The following is a 20,989-nucleotide window of genomic DNA, read 5'->3' as shown; positions in this document are numbered from 1 at the left end:
CTTTTCTTTTTTCTATTTTTTTTCTCTTCGTTTCTGTTTTGTTTTTGTTTTTGTTTTTGTTTTTTGTTTGTTTGTTTTGTTTTGTTTAGGCATCTCCTTATTGTGGGTAATCTGAAGATGCTTTCTTGCAACACCGTTTGGGGGAAGGTTATCGAGCACTGTCAAAGTAAGATGCTTTCTTTACTTGTGAAAACTAGCATCCGTTTACAAGAACGAGAAATGGCCATTAATGTCAAAGATAAGTTACTAACTGCTGTTTATCACCGTCCAAAGCGTCATTTTTCTCACCGATTTTGTTATATTCCTCACTCCAAAGGCTTTCCTGACGGACTTTGTCACTCACAAGACTTTATGAAGAAATGGACACAAGAAAACAATGATATAAATGAGGGTAAGTCCAGGCAATTTGCAAAGTATTCCAGAGGCTTGCGTGGAATCGAAGTAAGAAAACTGTGCCTGCCTCAAAGAATATCCTAACATTGCTTGTCTGAGTGAAAGCTCTTTTTCAGTATTTTTAAGGTGGCTCAAACGGGAACTATAGAAGCTATATTTGGCGCGGGGTGGGGGACGTCGGAATTGAGTTTTTTTCTTTTTCCTTTTTTTTTTTTTTTTTTTTGTCGCTAATATATATATAGCTGTTCTACAGAGATACCAAATACTACAACCTTAAAATTCCTTTAGGCGATATAGACACTTCAATGTGTGTTTTACGTAATGTTTAGGTCCTGACAGCAAAGCGCTTTACCTTAATCCAGACACAGCAGCGTGCCCCAGCCAAAAAGCTAATGGCAAAGAACAAACCCTGGCGCCATCTATTCCAAATTATCCGTGCGCTCCTTCCATGAATGAAGTAATGGCAAATGGAGAAAGACAATGCACCAAAGACGACAGTCAGGTGTCAGCTCTTCGTGACACCACGCAACGTCTCTCTTTTCATCTACCCTGTTCAGATATTTTGGACTTGGATAGCACCTTGCAAGATGATACTGATGACGAATTGCCTACTTTTGACGTGTTTTCCTCTTTGGGAATTGAACCGGTTTAGTGGAAAGGTTCAGTTAATAAGCAAGTGTTGCGCAGAGGTTTTCAAAAAGTTGACAAGTACATTTTTTGTAAACCTATACTGAAACGACGACACGAGGTCGAAGAAATAGTTTAAGAAGTGAAATAAAGCTCACCGATTACAGAAATTAGCTTTAAGAAAAAAAGAAAAGAAAAGAAAAGAAAAGAAAAGGTGCCTTCACATGCGTTTTCGTGGATAGATGGGGGTACTGGAGCGGAGAGGAAAACTTCATAAAAATAGAGGCGTCCATACCGCCTCGTGTGCAGCTTAGTGTGAATGGGGCTTAATTTTACCCATTGACATGTCTATTAGTGTTTTACACAGATTGTATATTTGATGATATTTTGATACACATTTGTACCGATGTTACAATAGATCTTTGAAAGGTTAGTGCGTTGTGCTTTTATCATTTGTGTACTTTACACGGACTTCATACTACCCCTGACTTAAAACTGATTTTCTTGCAATTCAAATAAATTGGTTGGTCCAGGTAACTTCGTTAATTGATACAACTAAAATGATCCCACGAAAAACAAGTATCGAGTCCTTCTTTAAAATGACAAGCAGAAATCTCCGCACTGATAAGAGGTATACAAGTGAAAATATGAATGATCATATATTTGAACTTTAAGGCCGTTAAGGCCTGATTTTTTTTTCTTTTTTTTTTTTTTTTTTTGGCTTTAATTTCATAACGGCTTAAGATGAATATAACTGCGATGATCAACAATGTCTTCATATCTTTCTCTGCTGTTCAGATATTTTATCTTTTATATATTCACTTGAATTCTTCACCATCTACAGGTATATTACAAACAGCTCCCAACTGGTTTGAAAGCTCAGTTGGTAGAGCACTGCACCGTTTCTCAGAGGTCATGGATTCGAATCCCGTTCAGGCCTGATTTTTTTTTTTTTTTTTTTTTTTTTTTTTTTTTTTTTTTTCAGGCTTTAATTTCACAAGTGCTTAAGTTGTGATAAGAGGTATGTTTTCTCCCTCTCTAAGCAAGAAAATTCTTTTTTGTAATTCCAAAACTTGTTAACAAAAGGAAAGGTCATTCGGTAGGGAGTTTGGAGTCCCACAGAGCATTGTCAAAGCCAATGAAAATGGAACAGAGTTCAAGTTGAATATCTGCACTAGCACAAAAGAGAGTTTATTACGCCAGTTCTTTGTGTCCTCGTAATTTTCACAAACGTCCTGCACTGTTGTATTGTTTATTCTCTTCATCTTTGTGCTTTGGGAATTTGTTCATGATAAAACTTACAATTTTCATCTTTAAAGCGGGACTTGATTGTGAAATTTGCTAGTTTGATGTCAACATGCATAAGGGATATTGATAGCGTCAGTCGAGCAAAGGATTCACTTGGGAAAGAGTTTGTACCTCTTAAGTTTATTTCGCGCATTCCAAAAACCTCTGTAACTCGATAAATAGCACACGAAACATGAACCAATTCTCCGCCTCATCTCGCTTACACGAAGAACGTTTTTTCGTCACCCAGCCAAAGGCTAACGGAGCTACTTATTCCGTACTGCCAAGAGACTGATTCCTTTACTAAGCGAGTGCTTGCTTGTCATTTCGTTTGTCATGATACTGGTGCGATAGGTCGTATAATTTTTCGCGGCAGCGGAAGAGAGAAGTAAAAAAATACGCGGATCTATTCTCCCGCCAAAGGAACACGCGTGGTCGTTGTCACCCTATTGCCCCATGTTGATCATGTTCTTGGGAAAATAGCACGTGTACGTTAGGTTGGGACCGTGTTTACCTCGCATCCCACGGGGCCTAGAAAGAGCAACAAGATGGCGTCCGAAATCTTAGGACTTAGGAACTTCATTGCAGGAATCACATAAACAGCTATAACGCTTCGGCAGGGGAAGCTTACTGTAAGGTTCCTGACGGCGGAACAAATGTTGACATGGCCGTTATGAATTCAAACGAGGCTGTTAGGCAATCTTGTTCCCAAACGCCACGCGGATTCTTTTGGCTAGCACCAAGAAATAGAGACCTCTGGGAGAAATCGGAAGGTGAGCCAGCATTAGTTACAGCGGTTACTTTCTCTGCGGTTGTTCAGACGTACAGCGCTGTTGAACTTGAACGCAAGCATTCAATCTGGATATGAGACGGATAAGTGATGGAGTAACCGATAAACGGCAATGACATTTTATTTTACCAATGATAGGCAGCGTTGTACAATATCGTAGCTTCAACAAAAAAAAAAACTATATCCCTCATATAATAAAGGATTTTTCCTATCTTTTTTTTTTTTCGGCTTTAAATCCCATTTGTTTTCTGAGATATCTATGACAATTCCTCTTCAAAGTTTGGGACATATCAAAACTTGTCCGCAAGTAAGATTCCCAGGTATTGCCGCTCAACTAGGTTTCACAATGTTCATTTAAAATGAAGCACTAAACGCAGCGCCCACGTACACCGTAACCGACTGTGTTGTACTACCTAACGAAAACAGTTGTTTCAACTAGTCATGCTTTTTTATACCGACTGTTATAAAAAATATGATACCGTAGAATTTCGAAAGTAACGGTCCCCCCGAAAATGATGGTTCCTTCCTATTGAACCCCGAAAGTAACGGTCCACCCGAAAGTAACGGCCCTTTGAAAGATCCACCTAAAGAGAAACTCTGTTCTCAAGCGCAATGAGGATGAAACAGCCTGACTGCAGGACTGTACAACTTGAAGAGTTTTCGAACTTGAAGAGTTTTCGAACTTAACTCAAGTTTTCTTGAAACTGTGATTTATAAGCTGTATTTGTCTAGCAGCAGAGACAAATGATGTCACATAGTGTAATCAGTTGTATTGCGATATATTGGGATCATTATACTTTCGGCCTACAGTAAAAACGTTTAGGGCCTTTTTTGTTGATACAGTCTGCTTTGGTTATGTGGGTAGTTGGGACCATACATAAACGGAACTGTAAATTTCATGTGTTTTTTTAGTACGTGTCCGCTTTGTCTGAAACGACTGTTACCGCGTACAAACGGCTTTTGAATCATCCGAAAGATACGGCTACCCGTAAGTAACGGCTACCCGAAAGTAGCTGCCCCTTTTGCCTGCGAAATCTGAAAGTAACGGGGGCCGTTACTCTCGGAATTCTACGGTACTACAGATTATGTCTCTAAGCCTTGATTTTAATAAAATGAAACGTCAGTTATAGCCATTTGGCGACACGCGTAGGTAATAATCGAATTTAAACACCAATACAAACTGCTATAAAATTAAGCGTTGATTAGTGTTTGTTTGCAGCTATTGAGATCTCATTTTTGAAAGAAAATTAACACCTCAATATTTTGGGTAAAATCAAGAGCCCCTTGGTAAAATTTGTAGACATTTCTCGGGGGATACTTCCAGAAAAATTGGATGGGGTGTGCGTTTCGCTTCCCAAAACTCTTACCCTATTTAAGACAAAATCTGTGATTTTCCTTACTCTATTTATTTCCTGACTAAAAATTCGTTACTCTATTACAAAATCTCAAACCTTGTGATTACAGAGCTGTTTTATTCACATATTCTTAATATGACCAGAGGTTCTCTTCATACGAGGAGTTTCAGGGGTATACACTTCTCGGTTTTGAGATACAGATTATTTAAAAATGGCTTTGCAGGCCCGAAGAGTTTCTGGGGCTTTCGAGAAACTGGCCCGGTTATTCGAAGGCTGGATAACGCTATTTACAGGATAAATCACTATCCAGTGGATAAGTGTTAACAAAACAAACTATGTATCCACCACATGGTGATTTCTTCAACCTGAGCAACCCGCGCCTCACCCTTAAATCAATATCTTGTCTCAGGCCTGCCTGGTAATTATTTTCCTAGTTCAGACTTCATGGAGGGCTTTTGTTATTGATCTTACAAAAAGGAGCCTCTTTTTTGAAAAAAAAAAAAAAAAGAAAAAAAGCCAAAATCGATACCCTATTAATGACCAAAACGGCTGAAAACCCATACCCTTTGAGGCTGCACATACCTACATAGCTCATATAAGGGAGTATCCGCCCAGGGAGACATTTATGCATTACAAACAACACCTGCATCCTCGCTATGACTACACTGACCACTAACTCCCCATGTTCCGTGATGGGCGCAGTCATGAAGCGAAGCCTCTCCTCCGTGGCAGGCAACATCATCCAGCCAGATAGGATCAGATCCCTGACCGTACGCTGCACTCTGAGGTGCTGATGAGGCGCTGAAGTAGCCGAGCTCACGGCAAACTACATTAGCATCATTGATATCCCAATGATCATCGCAAACCGTGCCCCATTGCCCGTTATGATAAACTTCAACGCGGCCATAGTTGTCGCCACCATTCACCAAGCGAACATTAGAGGCGCACTTTACACTGACGTCTCTGCTGTGAGTGCAATCATGATTTCCCCATCCACGATGTCTGCAGTCATAGAGGTGAGACTCGCGTCCTGAACAAGCCACGTCATCTATCCATATCGGACCCGTTCCTTGCCCATGGGTGGCACCGCTATAGGCTTGTAATGCTTCTCTGAAACCAAGCTGTCTGCAAACTACTTTAGCATCATCTATATCCCACGCGTCGTCACAGATCGTGCCCCACTCGCCATTGTAATAGATTTCAACTCGTCCAGTAGTCGGTGTGCTTCCATTAATACGGATGGTACCATCTGTGACAGCTAATGCAGTAATAAAAAATCCCGCGTGTAAGAGCCTACGTTTTTTTAAGTCTGACAGGTTCTTGTAATTTGGGGTAGTTATTGGCAATCTTAGGCTAAGTAGGTTCTTAATATTCTTAATTTCTACTCCGGAGATATAGTTCTTGATTAGCAAGAAAAATAAATAAATTTGAGTTTGGTCCCTGAAGGTACAGTATGTATTCACAACTGTGTCATGTATTTTCTTGTAACATAAATCTGCAACACACCATGGTTAAAATGTTTGTCACAATTTAACTGTAACCCACGTACAATAAACTGCTTGACGTTACATGGCCAAACAGGTTCTTATGTTTTTGGGTATTAAAATGGCAAATCTCTGACAACAGGTTCTTAAGCCACTAGGTTCTTACAAGCAGGTTTTTACTGTAATCGCGAAACAAGTAAAAAAAAGTATATTAATCAAAGAAAAAAAAATCAATTAAGCAATAGAGCATGCGCACTTTTTCCGTGTTTACACAACCTCATCTAAACACGAGGGGGTTCTGAGAATTCGAGACAGTTATGCAAACCCGAGACGTAGTCGAAGGTTTGTATATATAACTACAGAATTCTCTCAACCCCCCGAGTGTTTAGATGAGGCTATGTAAACATGGAAAAAGTGCTCCATTGCTTTTATAAAATAATTCTCAAAGATACGCGCGAATCTAAAACGTCACAACCGTGTTTACAAACTCTCATCTAAACACACCTATCGACCAATGAGGGTGCGCGTAGTAGCACAATTAATTTACTAATGTATATATGAAGTATATATTAAATAACAATACCATGCCGACCGTGACACGTTATCGAGGCCTTAACTATTTACTGTACAGCTGGGTGCAAATAATGTGCATTTGCTGGTAGGAAAGTGAATCGTACCTCGGTATGCTGCGACAAATCCGTCGTAATTTCCCGAGCTATCTGATGCAAAGTTCACATACAGTCTGCCTAATGAACTTGTAATGGTCGCTGGAAGGGAAGAACCACTAAGTCGTCCAATCAGGGAAGAGGACGATGATCCTCCATCGTACACATTTACGAAATCGGCAGAGGTCTCTGTGTCGAACCTAAAGAACGCAAGTTCCACGAATGCATTTGTAGAGAAATTCCATTGGCAATTCATATCATTGCTGTATTGTGAGCTCTGACTTGGACGTATCACTCCATTTAAGCTGGTTTGTTTCTGCAGCACACATGAGCTATCTGCCGTGAGGGAAAGTGCTGTGAGGATGAAAAGAATAGCAGACGTCGTTAAATTGACATCTAGCAGTTAAGCTGGCGCAGAAAATAAAGTAAGGTGAGAAATGGGACTTACTTTCACAGTTAACAACCCCGTCCCCTGTGTAACCTGGCAAACATCTACAGGTGTAAGAACCAGCGACATTCGTACACGCAGCTCGGCCATGGCATTTAAAGGAACCCAACCTGCATTCGTCAACATCTATGGCATAAAAGGAATTACATTCTTTATATCCCCACTTATCACACAGACATGCGATTAATAATGTAGTTATTAACTTAGACTGATGCGTCATAACAGTCGTCTCATCCCTGTATAATCCTCCGAAGATACAAAGAAGGGTGGAGAGGGTTCCTATCACCCTCTCTCCCTGTTTTTATCAATGTTTTTGCTTCTTCTTGTTGTTGTTGTTGTTGTTGTTGTTTCCCCCACATTTGGCGAAGCTATAGCACGATTTGGCGATTTTAGGGTAGCCTTATTGGCGTTTCTTAACTATTGCTTTTTTTTTTGTCTGTAGGAAAATAATTCATCTGCCAAAGAAAATATATTAACTGGCCGCCCTGACGTCACCTCAAAAGCTTTGTTATATTGATCTGCCGAAGTGCCGTGTTCTACGACAACCGCCGCAAAAACGTAATGATTGTGGTGACAGGGCGGGGAAAAGGGGAACAGGGCGAGGTTTTGACATTATTTTTCCTAACGTTCTATACGTGAGAAAATGTTAATATTCCATGCACTTTTATCGCAAAAACATAATTTGGTAATTGTAAAGTTTATTGTTTCAATGTTGATTTTAGTTCGGGACACTGCGTCCCAATATTTCCATAGGCGCAGATAACGCTGCTAACTTGAGGTCGCAAATTTTTTAAAATTGCTGCTATTTATTGCTTATCTTTATCAACAAACCTGTGCAGTCTCCTCCATTCAGTCTATATCCAACAGGGCACTGACAAGAGTAAGAACCTTCACTGTTTACGCAGGAAGCCATCGCTGGGCAATCGTACGCGAAGTCTTCACATTCATCGTGATCTGTACATCAAGAAAAGGTGCGCTTTAAAGAGAGTCAGTCACCGTTTTTTGAGTTCTTTTGGCCACGTACAAAATTACCTTAAAATTGAAGGAAACCTGAAAATAAAAGTTTACTAAGATAGAAAAATAACAAAGAGATAATTATAAACCTCAAAGGAACAAGGATGGTTAAGGGTGGAGAAGATTAACACGGATTAGAAACAACGAACTTGAAAAATCTAGGCTTCATGATCACTTTTCAAGAATTTCATTATGCGGAGCATTTACGACTCACTAAAAAGTTGTCTAGAACAGGTTACGTATACGTATAGAGCAGCATAAGCGACAAATCAAAAGATGTCTGCAAAATCCGCCTCGAAGTTTAACCCTTTCAGCTCTAAAATTAGTTTAATCAGTAGACACTCAATACCCATGTATGGTATATCATTTGAAAGCTATTGATCTGCATATTCCAGAAATTGCATCAACAACCACTAATGAGGTGGTAGCTTTGGCAAAAGATGATTTAAAAAACAAACAAACAAACAAAGAACGAAAAAGTCAAAACAAAAAAGACTCAAAATCTCTAAGTATATATATTAGGTATAAGCTGCAAATTATATCTTATTTTAAAGCTCTCGACGATTAAGTTAATGACAAATGCACTAGAGACCGCAAAAATATTGTAGAAGAAAGGCTAAAAACTCCCAAGGGGTGGGGAATGATACTGATCATGTATAGGCGTCCACAGTTTATGTTCTCAGTAAGTAGATCTTTATAGGACCATTTTGGTGTAAACTCAGCCAGATATGAACGTAACCAAACATTGAACTGAAGTCACAAGGACATTAGTGCTCTTCAGTGGCGAAAGGTTTAAATGAGCTCATCACAGAGGCTAGATCTTGAAAAACAAAATGTCTGATAAATCAAGTTAACTAACGGGATTTGCTAGTGAGAAAGACTGACATCTAAATCTACAGGTTCTATTAATTGGCAAAAGCAACCGTCACAACTTAAAGTTCAAGTTCGTCTTTTGTAATCCGTATTAATCTTCTCCATCCTTAACCATCCTTGTTCCTTTATGGTTTATTATGATCTGTTTGGTGTTCTTCTATCATAGTAAACTACTATTTTAAGATTTCCTTCAATTTAAAGGTAATTTTTTACGTGGCCAAAACAACTCAAAATGCTGTGACTTAGCTCCTTTAAAAGTCCCAACCTGAGTTGCCAAGTGTATTATTTTCCTTTTCTATCAAAATCAAGGCACGCACCTTTCTTGCAGGTAAATCTGTGACAGTCTGTGCAATTCACATCGTTCCATTCATACTGATGACCCTTGAGGAAACCAAGAGTATGAACACAGTCTTCATTATGAAAGTCATTTGGTTGGTTATTCGCCCAATGTTGGAAGTCAAACGACGTTCCATCGCTCCAGACAAATGTTCCTTCGGTGTTCACATCAGACAGGCCCAGCCAAGAATGTTCTCCGCCATGTAGACTTTGAATATAAACATTTTCTTCCTGGCTGTGGATACTAGGAAGATTAGCTCCCAGTGTAGCGCATGTGCCTTGGCTGGCACTCCATGAGTCACAGGAAGATACTTTTCTGTAGCAATATCCCTTAAAATAGGTCCAGTCATCTTGGCAAACGTCTATTCAGAAAAAGTGGAAACATAATTTTAACTATTCGTTTGTTGATGCTGTTGTCCAAGAGATCAGCTTAATATGAATAGTCCTATAAAGTCTTTTCCCTGTTGGCACCCTCTTTGCAATTTGTAAATGTTATAATCCTTTTTTTTTAATACAAATTCAAATAAAGTTGATATATGAATATGTCCTTCCTGTTTCTTTTTTGGTTTGCTAAGTTTTGCTGTTTTTCATGTTGTTGTTGTTGTTGTTGTTCACATCATGTTTCTGCTTGTTATGTGTTTCGTTTAGCTTGGTTCTCTACTTTCTGTCGTTGTCATTGTTTTTGTTCTCAATAAAATTGTTTTTATTTGCTTTGTTTTCAATGCTGGTTTTCCTTTGTTGGTATTTGTGTTTCTGTTGTTATTGTTGTTATTTTCGTTGGTTTTGTTGTTGCTAACAATGCCATTGACATTGCTGTCAATTGAAACTTCGCAACGTAATTTAACAACTTCTAACAAAATGATTTTAAAACATGCTTTTACCTGCTAGTACTGCATATGAGACATCCAGTGGATCAAACTGCTGAACAAATAGCTCTTTGACGCAAATCCGAAATTTGGAGTTGGTGATATACTTGAAGAGAATAAAGACAGAAAGTTTTATTATATATTAATTAACAAACAATTTCAATATCTAAAAACCAGTTACCACATCAGGTCAGTCGGCAAGGAACCATCTTCTTCTCGACTTTAACAGAATAGCATTATGATAAAAAATGTAACGTCAATATTATTACATCAGCTGTGAATATGAAACAAACTACACCGTTTTACAGAGGAAGCCTCGAGAGCTTTTGTGGTTTTCAAGCGGATCCTCTACATCCAGATCGAATTCGAATTTTCCGTCTTTCTTGCTATGGCAGACGTTTTCTCTCTATATAAAAAAGACAACTTAGTGAAATTATTGCAAAAGATTGTCTTCATTTAAGATTACCTCAATCCAGCTTACAATTCCGTTACACTCTGCCTTTACACTTCCTGCACCGATGGAATGTGTAGCCGTTATCATAACTATTGGGGATTTGCTGTAGCTCCGGATGAAGTTAACATCCTGTTAATCAGAAAATACAACGACCATTAATCTGACTGACAAAGAAACGTACCTATATTTCGGCCACTTTTTTGGTAAATTCTCACGATGTCGTGATTTGGAAAGATTTTAATTTTGTGTAAATTCAATTTGTTCAAATACTTCTACCTATACAAAAACCAACTCAGAGTGACACTGTGCAACATCTATGTTACACTCCCAGCTAACCCGTGTCCTCTTTCCAAAATTTTTCTCTCCAAATCTAATTTCGCATAACCTTTACCATTCTTACCTCACAGAAGGCAAAGTTATGATTCTTAGCAGGCAAGACGTCATTTTGAAAGCTGACATTGCTATGCTCTTTGAAAAGCGGTCTATGAAGAGAGTCAAAGGTCAGCCAGTTCTGAAATAAAAACGAGAAAAAATGCGGTTGAGGTAAGGTACCGTGAATTATGTTTAAACACCAACCAGTAGTTTGCATATCTAGACGAGTAAAGGTTGAAACCAATTGACGAGGACTCCACGTTGCCCTTGACTTGCATTACATTGCATTGCATTGGATTACATTGCACTGACTGCATTAAAATTCAAAAACTTACCACTAAGATTTCATCATGGACACCTGCAAAATTTTGAAGCTCCCGGAGACAAATCTTAAAAGAACTTGCTGACACATCTTCGAGCCACACACTGGCAGCGTCGTGCTTAAGGCCCGACCTGTGGTGCACGGCTGTTGCAAATATTGTCGGCGAGCTAGAATACTTTCCCTGAAAATAAAAGAAGGGAAGGGGTTATCAATTTGGAATAGATGACTGCCTAGATATATTGGGGATGCAAAAATCCATTCTCTGATTTGTTATCTGTTCTTTTTTTTTTTTCTTTTTCGCTATATACCACAAGCTTACAATACGGACTTTTTTTCTTTTTTTTTTTTTTTAAAAAAATATTTGTTGCCACTGAAAAGCTCCATCAGTAGAATGTGAATAAACGCATTGTAATCCACTGACTATTTCGAACAACGCATACCGAGTTTTATTGCATTTCCAAACACCAAGATGGGAGTTGAAAAATTCGACGCACATCGGAGTGTTTTTTGACGAGCTCCGAGATGTTTGGAAATAAGGTCAAACACTTTTTCGAGTATTCAATGTCTCTTCTTAATCAAAACCAAACCTAAAGAGAAAACGAGGAGATAAAATCGATAAACTATACGCTAATTAATATCAGATGCACAAACATTGTCACGATTGTGATTTCCTTTGTTTAAGCTTTATGAATCATAAATGAGCTTGAGAATAAAGATGGTCACATCCCGGGGTCACTCAGTATACATACATTTGGAAGGGTGACTGTTTGACAGATGGTGCCAGTCCACCATCGAGAGAACTTTTCTTCGCCTGTCACTCCCCCGGACGGCGCACCCTGATAGGCTATCCAATCAACTGTGGCGAAGCTATCTGAAGGATAGTCATTCCTACCAGCTCGAGTAACACAGGCAGTGAATTGACTGACGTTGACGTTTTCAACCCAAGGTATAGTGGCCTCGTGCACGAAGGTTGCATCGGAGTAATTCACGTGGTTAACAGTCAGCTGTACGTAGATTTTCTTATGAGGATAAAATATGTAAGGTTTAAACTTGATGGCTGCACACTGATCCTCGGCATAGGAGGGGATGTTTGGAAGTTGATGTCTTCCTTTTTGAAAGGGAAAACCTACAAGTGAACAGAGAATTTAATATTTCTCCAGATATTCGACGCAGTTTTTCGAGCACGTCTTTTAAAGGAGCTCAGTCACGGTATTTTGGCTTTGTACAAAATCACCCTTAAATTGAAGGAAACCTTAAAATAGTAGTTTAATACAATAAATAAACACTAAACATGCAATAATAAACCATAGACGAACAAGGAAGGTAAAGGATGGAGAAGATTAACACCGACTGCAAACGAAGAACTTGAAAAATTTAGGGTAAATTTTTCAAGATGCGCAAACGCCTGACATAGCTCCTTTAAAGTTAAGTTGAAACTTGATTTATTGTAATAACACCATGTTTACCGTAACGATTTCATTTAGTGACTTTCTTTCTTATATTATAAGCGCACCACCCAAGTGCCATTTGTAAAAAGCGCCCTTGTTCCAATTGCCCCCCTTCCCCTCTCCATAAGTGATATTGACATAAAATTGACTGAGTAGACTATTCAATTATGGAGTCTGCTTTTTCTGTATTTTCAATATTCACAGCATGAGACAGTATATCGGTTTTTTTTTGTTTTTTTTTGGTTTTTTTTTTACGAACAGGTCATCTGGATGCCCAGTACATGACATAACGGGCCACGAATTTCTATTTGAGAGTATTTCGAATATCCTCTTGGTCAAACATTGGGGTGACTTGCACCGTTTACAGGTTTCTTTATAATTGGCCAAACAAAACAAAAGATAAAGAACAAAAACAATGCGTCTACCCTAAGAACAATGAATCAAAATAGTAGTTTTAAAGAGGTGCTGATTAACTGCAAACTTTGATTGTATGTGTTTAAAAAGAAGCTGACTGACTCCTGGTATTACAAGATTGGTATGTTAGGTACCTGTGCAGCTCCCAGGATGATATGCGGTATAATTTGCACGGGTTAGGCAGATTTCTTGCCGTAGCAAACACAAATTGTCGAATGTGCGACCGTTTGAGGCGCAGACCTGTTCCTCATATGACGGGCAGTTTTCTTCACAAACACAAGCATACCGGTGCGGAGCCAATGATATACAGTGGCTGTGGTACTCACAGGTCACGTTTGTACAGGGATCAAGATCTGCGGAGGTGGAATCGAAATGAGTCAGATAAACCTTGATTGGCAATCTGCTGACATCCAAATTTATGAATGATCCACGATACTAGTGCAGTTACTGAAACATTATCTCTACTTACTTTTCGTGCTGAAGCACACACATAGGTAGATACACATAATAAAAGGACACTACATCATGGCAATGTTGCTGCATTTTTTATCAAAATCATACTAAAGTTCTGACTGAGTACCTTCCTTCGCTCATACAAAACAAGATGTTCCTACAACACAAAGTAGAAGATACTAACTGACTTGTTGAAGGGAGAGCCCATTGCAGTTAATTTTTTTTTTTAATCGTTTTACTTTTTCTTTTAAGACACAACGACAGAATACCTTACACATAATTTTTCACATTGGCATTCAGACCGGCCGCCTTACGCATCCATAACTTTGTATAGCTTCATTGTTATTGTACATGTATACTAATTTTTAATAAAACTTGCGAGGTATTCGCTAGTAACATTACGTCTCGAGATATTACCTTTTCGAGATTATGTTCATTATAGTAACCCTTCGGAACATATCTTCATATATTTACCTCCTATAACTAAGTAGTCTACAACTACAATGCCCCTTGGACCATCGTAGCCGGCGTCATCCTTGATACAGACTCGAAAGTAGGAGGTCGTTATTTCCTTTGAAAAATCAGACATTAAAAATGTTGTTAGAAAATGTTCTGTTGATGGGTTGCTGAGAGGAATCAAATGTTGGGTTTTAGGAGATTTAAACGCCTAGTGGTTTTGTTTTGTTTTGTTTTTTGTTTGTTTGTTTGTATTTTTGATGTGGTTTTGTTGATTTTCAAACAAAACATGGTCTTCGTGAAGTATTTTCTGTGTTTGTCATCATCATCGTGGAAGAAATAGTTATAAGTAATAATTTAAAATTTCTTGATGGATTGTACTTACCTCCAGCCAGCTGCCTAAAGGACCTTTCACCGAACATTGTGCATCGCTTCTACCCCCATTGCTAACGGTAGTGAGTATTACAGGTGGTGCATAAAATGGAGAAGTAAAGTTGACATTCTGTATGGAAAAAAGACAACAACAAAAACAGATATATATGTCTTCAGCTATTCTACGCCTCACAGTAATCTCAAACGAGCTAAGTCGTGGTTTGTGCATCTTGAAAACTATAGCCTAAATTTTCAAGTTCGTCTTTTGTAATCTATGTTAATCTTCTCCATCCTTAAACATCCTTGTTTTTTTATGGTTTATGATTATATCTTGAGTGTTTTTCTATCTTAGTAAACATTTATTTTCAGGTTTCTTTCAATTTAAAGATAGTTTTGTACGTGTCCAAAATAGGTCAAAACACTCGACTGAGCTCCTCGTCCTGATAGATAGCAGAAGTAGAGCTGTAAAACCGGTTGTGGTGGGCAGAAGCAAACCATTCCCTACTAGTAGCTAGCTAGATGATAAGAAAGTAATGATCAGAAGCCGTTTAGTAATCAACACAAATTCAGTTAGTGTTTGGTCGACTTCGAAGTCATGATAAAAGTCTTCATTAAAAATATTTAAGGCACGCACGCATACCTTACACAACGAGTAATTGTTTTGAGCAGCTGGTAACTCGTCTTCTGTAAACACAACCTCTGACGACTCCTTTGCTTCCCACGATTTTGGGAAATGCTCGTATGCCATCCAGGTCTAGTAAAAAAAAGTAACAATCAGCAAAGAATCAGTAAGAATCACCAAACACTGACAGTCCTTGGTTATTCGACTGGTTGCTAACATTTAGAATGAATGATAATCCGAGAAAGTTCATTTTGTCGAAATGCAGACAATTGTCAAAGTAGAAGTTATATTTCGGTATGAGCTATAATATCATCAGTTTAGAATATGCATACTAGGCATCTTTTAAATACGGTGTTAATAACAATGAGGAGACGAAACAAAAAGTAATACTCATGAGAGGCAAAATCCTCTGCTGGATTTGTGTCCTTTGTCAAGGGAAGGTGTTTGGCGTTTGATGTAGTATATGCCTTTTTGTACAGGAGAAGAATCCTATGTACTTAAACTACCAGCAGGTACTGGGTTTTTAACACATTTTGGAGGAAGAATTTTGCAAGAAACAACAACGACAACAACAACAACAACTACAAAAACAAAAAACAACAATAACAACTACAACCAAAATAACAACAACTGCTACAACGACAACAACAAAAACAGGATTGCTATATTGGTCTGACAAAGGAATAGCCGGTCTTGGTGTGACATACCACTGCAAGATTGCTATGAGGCCCGTCAAATGTCCTTGATTCTCGTAAACAAACTTCAAACTGACTTGTGGTAGCATTTTCAATCCAAACGTTCATGGCGTCTTGCTTTTGGTTTGGAGTATTATGTTTAACGGTCACTTGAACCTCCGGTACCGATGAAAAGTCCTAGAAAATGAAATAAAAACATAGCAATGAAATTAGGTCGCTTTTGCCATGTGCTGTTTCTATAAGCATACATGTTTCGCTAACACAAAATAAGTCTACAAATTATATTGTATGTACCTAAATGGACAAAGCGGAAAGTGGAAAATAGAGGACAAAATTCAAATGCATCTAGACTTTACTTCGAATGTTTATTCTTACATTTTCCCATTGTTATAGCCTGAAATGACGGCCTTATCTCCTGCCTCAGCCTGATCCCTGGGTGAGAGAGGCCTGATCATGAAGTTTGAGCGTTAAATATACAGCGATATTGAACAATTATTTGTACAGTAGAAGACCTTTTTGCTCGTTGTTTCTATTTTGACTCGCCCTACGGGCTCGTCAAAATACGGCACAACTCGTAAAAATATACACCGATACTACACACCAAAAACTGTAATAAGATATATGTACTCGAGCTCCCCAGAATTTAACACGCAGAACGAGTATACAATATTTGTACTCCTGAGGAAACCCGTTTAACAAGTAAGTTGCATATATAAGTCCTCCAACCTTGGCGGGCGCAACGAACGCAAAATACAGTACGTTTAAAGTTCGGTTTTCGGGAGGGGAAAATGTAAATATATACAGCGACCTGCACCCTAAAATGTCTCATAAGATATAAGTATATGTACCTGGGGAAATGCAACCTGACTGCACTTTGTTCCAGTAGTAAATAAGCTAAAACCCGCTTCTCCATGATGGACTCCAGACTGGGAACCTTGGAATGCAAACCAGTCGATGGTAGTGTTAACTTTGTGGCCCCAGCCACCTCGCACGATACAGGCCTGGAACCCTCTTGGTGTTACATGTTCTACCCACATAAAAGCAGAGTCATGTACTCTTACAGACTCATTTCCATGATTGATTGAAGCAAACACTCTCACGGAGGTTCCACTCGGAAAACTGCTGTTAAATGACACTGATTCGCAGAGAAAATCGCCATTCTTCAGTATGACCAGTTTTCCCTTCTGAACTCCCGCTGTCGATAAATACATGTAGGAAACAAAACGAAACAAATCAGCACATTAAGTTGAGCATTATTGGACAATGATCACTCGCATCCGAAATGCCTTAATTTATGACCTCTTAGCTCTGACAGACATAGAGTTTGTTTTCAACTAAACAAACCCCTCGAGGCTGTGGAAATCCTTGATACAGGAATATACTGTAATGTGCTTTTGGAACCCAACTGTTTTCAAACGCGATACGTATAACTGCCCTTACACTATTATCCCACCACTACAATATCCTACAAAACTGATTAGCTTACGAATTATGCGGGCCTCCCAGGAGTTTTGGGTAATAGAAGGCTTTCCGATATTAATTAATTCATGACCATTTATGACCTCTAAGCTCTGACAGACACGTAGTTTTTTTTTTTCAACTAGTCAAACACAACGAAGTGGTTGAAATCCTTTATACAGGAACTTATGGAACCCAATTCTTTTCAAACACGATATTGCGCGGATTCCCCTAGACTATTATCCCACCGCTATAATACCCTACAAAACTGCTTGGCTTACGAATTGTGGGGGCCTCCCAGGGGGTTTTGGGGAACAATGAAACGTGATCATTTATTTTAAGGGAACAAGGGATATTTTGGGATTAATTTGAGGGAACAACAGATATCTCCTCTATCACAGGGAACTTTGACAAAGCATTTTAGGAAACAAGGGAGAAAAAGTGACATTTTCAAGGGATCACTGAAACACGCCACCCCCCTCCACCTTTCTTAGGAGGCCTTCAATTTTCAGACGATATGGTATGACCTAGAGCGTTATTGTGTCGCTATGGTACCAAATGACGCCATCATGGCACTCCCAAATGAACTGAGGAAGTGACCTGACTGTTTTTAAACCGTTATGGCTTACGGCCGGCACGAATTTGTCAAAGATGGATGTTTTTCTGTTTTTCAACTGTATAATAACACAAAATGAAATTGCGCGAAATTGATTTAACTCCACGTACTTTAGTGTCATTTCCGAGAAAGGACACACCGCAGAAAGCTTTTCAAGTTCTGTTGGTTAAGTGATGATCGACAAGAAGGCAACTAAGCAAAAGTAAATTACCCTCCCAAGTAAAGCTGCAGACCAAACAAGACAATATGTTATGAATGACCGGAAAATACGCCGAGTGGATGTCACAACCTTTTTTGTCTAATTATAAGATGTCTTGAACCTCGGCTCACGTGCAGCTCGCAGTTTATTTTCGGTCTGTTTAACTGAGATATAACCTACAATGGTAATCTAAAACCAACCTTTGACTAACCGCCGAGCACTGTGCAAATACCACAAAACGATTCCTGATTGTATCGGCCAGGGGACGCGTTTTAAACTGCTGCACTTAAGACTTAATGTGGTCAAGTTCCCAAACGTGATAATGTTATTACTTACGTCAAAGCTTTCCTTTTCTCAAAGTCTTAACGTAACTAATGTCAAAGCGGCAGAAATGTATAAACGGTATCCTGGGAATCTGTTTCCGGCAATTTAATTAGTAATATTTTCAGCGACAATGGACCAAATATTAAAATTAATTCAGAACAAATGCATTCTCTAGTGGTGCAACTGAGAGGGAATTAAAAGGAACATCTCCATTTATGGGATTTGTTTTAACAATGCACGGTCGCTTTTCACCGTAATCATTGCATTCATAATGCAATCAATATCGTGAAGGACGCATTTACTTAACAAATAAGGAAGCCTCGACTGTGCTCTGTTTTGTTGTAAAGCACGCAGGAAGAGGCAGAACACGAATGAAGTGTGGGGGAAAAATACGAGATTGCGAAGTAGTCGAGTCCCGACTTCTTGAGTGCTCTACTGCTTCCTAAGTGCTTTACAACAGAACAGGGCGCAGTCGAGGCATCTTAATTTGTTTAATAATAGAGAAGCCATTAATTTTCCCACGCATTGAGCTATAATATTTTCAAACCAAACTTTATTTTCCAAACGAGTAAAAAGTGGCGTAAGCATACATCTGTTCTCCGATAAAGCACGCTAAAATTAGCCAATCACAATCCTTGTTGGAATTGTTCAAATAACATGATTGGCTAACGAGACAACACTGAACTGTCAGTCACAAACTGGCCTTTAGCTAAACGTTCGGTTTAGGTTTCTGAGAGAACAATGATCGCTTCAAAATTGGCTTGTTATTTTAATCTTATAAGGATCTAAAAGCTTCTTTTCCGGTGGAATTCAGTGAATCCGGCCCTATTGTGGCTTATGCAAACGTGTGTTTTTTTTGTTTTTTTCCATTGAAATTACGAAACGAAACAAAGGGCTCAACGCTTGGGGATGATCACGAAAATGCGAAATGCTAGCTGAGTCTACGATGTAAAGAATAAACTGCTCCCACTGGTTCTTCTCCGAGTACAGAATTGCGAGGACATCTAGAACATTACAGCAAGCTTTCAATTGATCATTCTTCGGGTGAACGTTGAAATTGTTGACTGGGTCACTTCGCTGAGATGACCAGAGATCGCTATTCAGCGAATGAGGCGTTCCCACACTGACCTACACTCCATGCGTTAATTAAAGTGCTCAACATTTAACAACAATATAGCTTATCGTCATAAATACAGACAGCTCAATTGGCGCTTGAATCTGTCGTTGTTTTACATGTATAGTAAACTTTCTGCCCTCGTAACTTAATTAAAGTGCTCAACATTTAACAAAAATATAGCTTATCGTCATAAATACAGACAGCTCAATTGGCGCTTGAATCTGTCGTTGTTTTACATGTATAGTAAACTTTCTGCCCTCGTAACTTATATAATGTCTTTTATCGAAACATCTGATAAATTGAAAATTCGCTTATTTAATTTCATTACGTGATTAATGTTTTGACGAAATCTAGCAAATAATAATCTAGCAATAATTTTAGTGCAGTTTTAACACCACTGTTGTTGACAGTGGCCAGCATGCAGCTCTGTTTATTGCAGAAAAGTAGCTCGTTTCTATTGCGTTTGGGTCAAATTCGTCAGAATGCCGAAGCAAACAATAAAAATCCAACACACCGTAGCTTACCATACATTTGTGCTCTGATAAAGCAAGCTATTTTAACCAACCCGTGAGCGCGTTATATCGAAACTATATTATTAACTATGTTGGGATGGTTCTGTGCTCAGCGAAAAGGCAGCAAAGATTTATTACATGCGTCAACTCGACCCGTGGGCTCCCCTGGAACGTAATCGTCAAAAACAAAGAGGAAGAAGGAAAACAATACCATGGCCAGTCATTTTAGAAATACCAGCCAATTTTTTTTTTCCGGGTGCGCAAACGGGAAACTATTTCGCGTTCTAAAGAAAAGCATAAATTGAATTTGGATAAAACTTAATACAATAAAGTACATAAAAGTATCGTTACCTTTAACGCTGCTGAGCATTAAGCAACAAACCAGCATAAACACACCTTCCCTCGTTACGAAAATCATTGTTCGATAGTTCGGTGTGGCCACTACTTCTTAAAGTTAAGACTGCTCACTACGCAAAAACTGAAACTCCTTTTTGATAGTGGTTGGAATAAGATAGCTGAACTGAACGATACGTGTCATCGAGCCATGCGTGTGCGCATACACGGAAAAGAATATGAGACGTTTCAGCGCACTCGGAAAGATTAGCGCTTTGACGAGGTCACCAAAATATAATAATGTTACGAAAAAAACAAAACAAAACAAAACAAAAAAAAAGCAAACACGCGATTTCATGCTGCGTGTGCGCATACAATGAAAAGAATACCATAGACATTTCAGCTCATTAAAAGATTTGCGCTTTGACGAGGTCACTAGAATATAATAATCTTACGGCAAGGGAAAAAAAAGCAAAACTCAAGCGCTTTCTCACTGCGTGTACGCATATAGCGAAATGTATATCACAGACGTTCATGCGCACTCGAAAAAAGGCTTACACGAGGTCACTACAAGTCAACGTGCGTTCAAGCCAACGTGCGCTTTCTCCTTGCGTTTTCTCATAAAAGGAAATTAATATCAGATGTTCCAGCGCACTCGGAAAGATAAGAGAGTTTAAGAAAACC

General features: G+C 38.8%; 3 protein-coding genes across 5 annotated transcripts in view; 2 read left to right on the top strand and 1 right to left on the bottom strand.

Annotated features, from left to right (window-relative positions):
* LOC145494684 (5'-3' DNA helicase ZGRF1-like) overlaps positions 1 to 3,540 on the top strand; it is a 71,507-nt gene extending 67,967 nt beyond the window's left edge. For all 3 annotated transcript variants that reach the window (XM_081474234.1, XM_081474233.1, XM_081474232.1), the window contains 3 exons: positions 90 to 166; positions 317 to 391; positions 723 to 3,540. In XM_081474234.1, the coding sequence (XP_081330360.1) occupies positions 90 to 166; positions 317 to 391; positions 723 to 1,045 (475 nt within the window). In that variant the 3' untranslated portion in view covers positions 1,046 to 3,540. The remainder of the gene's footprint in view (positions 1 to 89; positions 167 to 316; positions 392 to 722) is intronic.
* The window catches only part of LOC145494756 (2-aminomuconic semialdehyde dehydrogenase-like), a 119,503-nt gene that overhangs the window by 83,567 nt on the left and 14,947 nt on the right, over positions 1 to 20,989 (top strand). The window lies entirely within an intron of this gene.
* Positions 3,532 to 20,427, bottom strand: LOC145494692 (uncharacterized). Its single transcript, XM_081474245.1, has 17 exons — positions 20,324 to 20,427; positions 16,595 to 16,941; positions 15,759 to 15,923; positions 15,070 to 15,183; positions 14,443 to 14,559; positions 14,076 to 14,172; positions 13,283 to 13,501; positions 12,036 to 12,412; positions 11,300 to 11,467; positions 10,993 to 11,103; positions 10,605 to 10,721; positions 10,154 to 10,244; positions 9,254 to 9,634; positions 7,881 to 8,003; positions 7,050 to 7,175; positions 6,614 to 6,955; positions 3,532 to 5,710 (listed from the first exon to the last, which is right to left on the bottom strand). The coding sequence occupies exons 1-17, from the start codon at positions 20,388 to 20,390 to the stop codon at positions 5,076 to 5,078; spliced, it is 3,597 nt and encodes a 1,198-aa protein (XP_081330371.1). The 5' UTR covers positions 20,391 to 20,427; the 3' UTR covers positions 3,532 to 5,075.

This window comes from Orbicella franksi, chromosome 8 (assembly GCF_964199315.1).
Source record: "Orbicella franksi chromosome 8, jaOrbFran1.1, whole genome shotgun sequence".
NCBI lineage: Eukaryota > Metazoa > Cnidaria > Anthozoa > Scleractinia > Merulinidae > Orbicella > Orbicella franksi.
The sequence above is the reverse complement of the archived record's forward strand: the minus strand, read 5'-3'. Positions and strand labels throughout refer to the sequence as shown.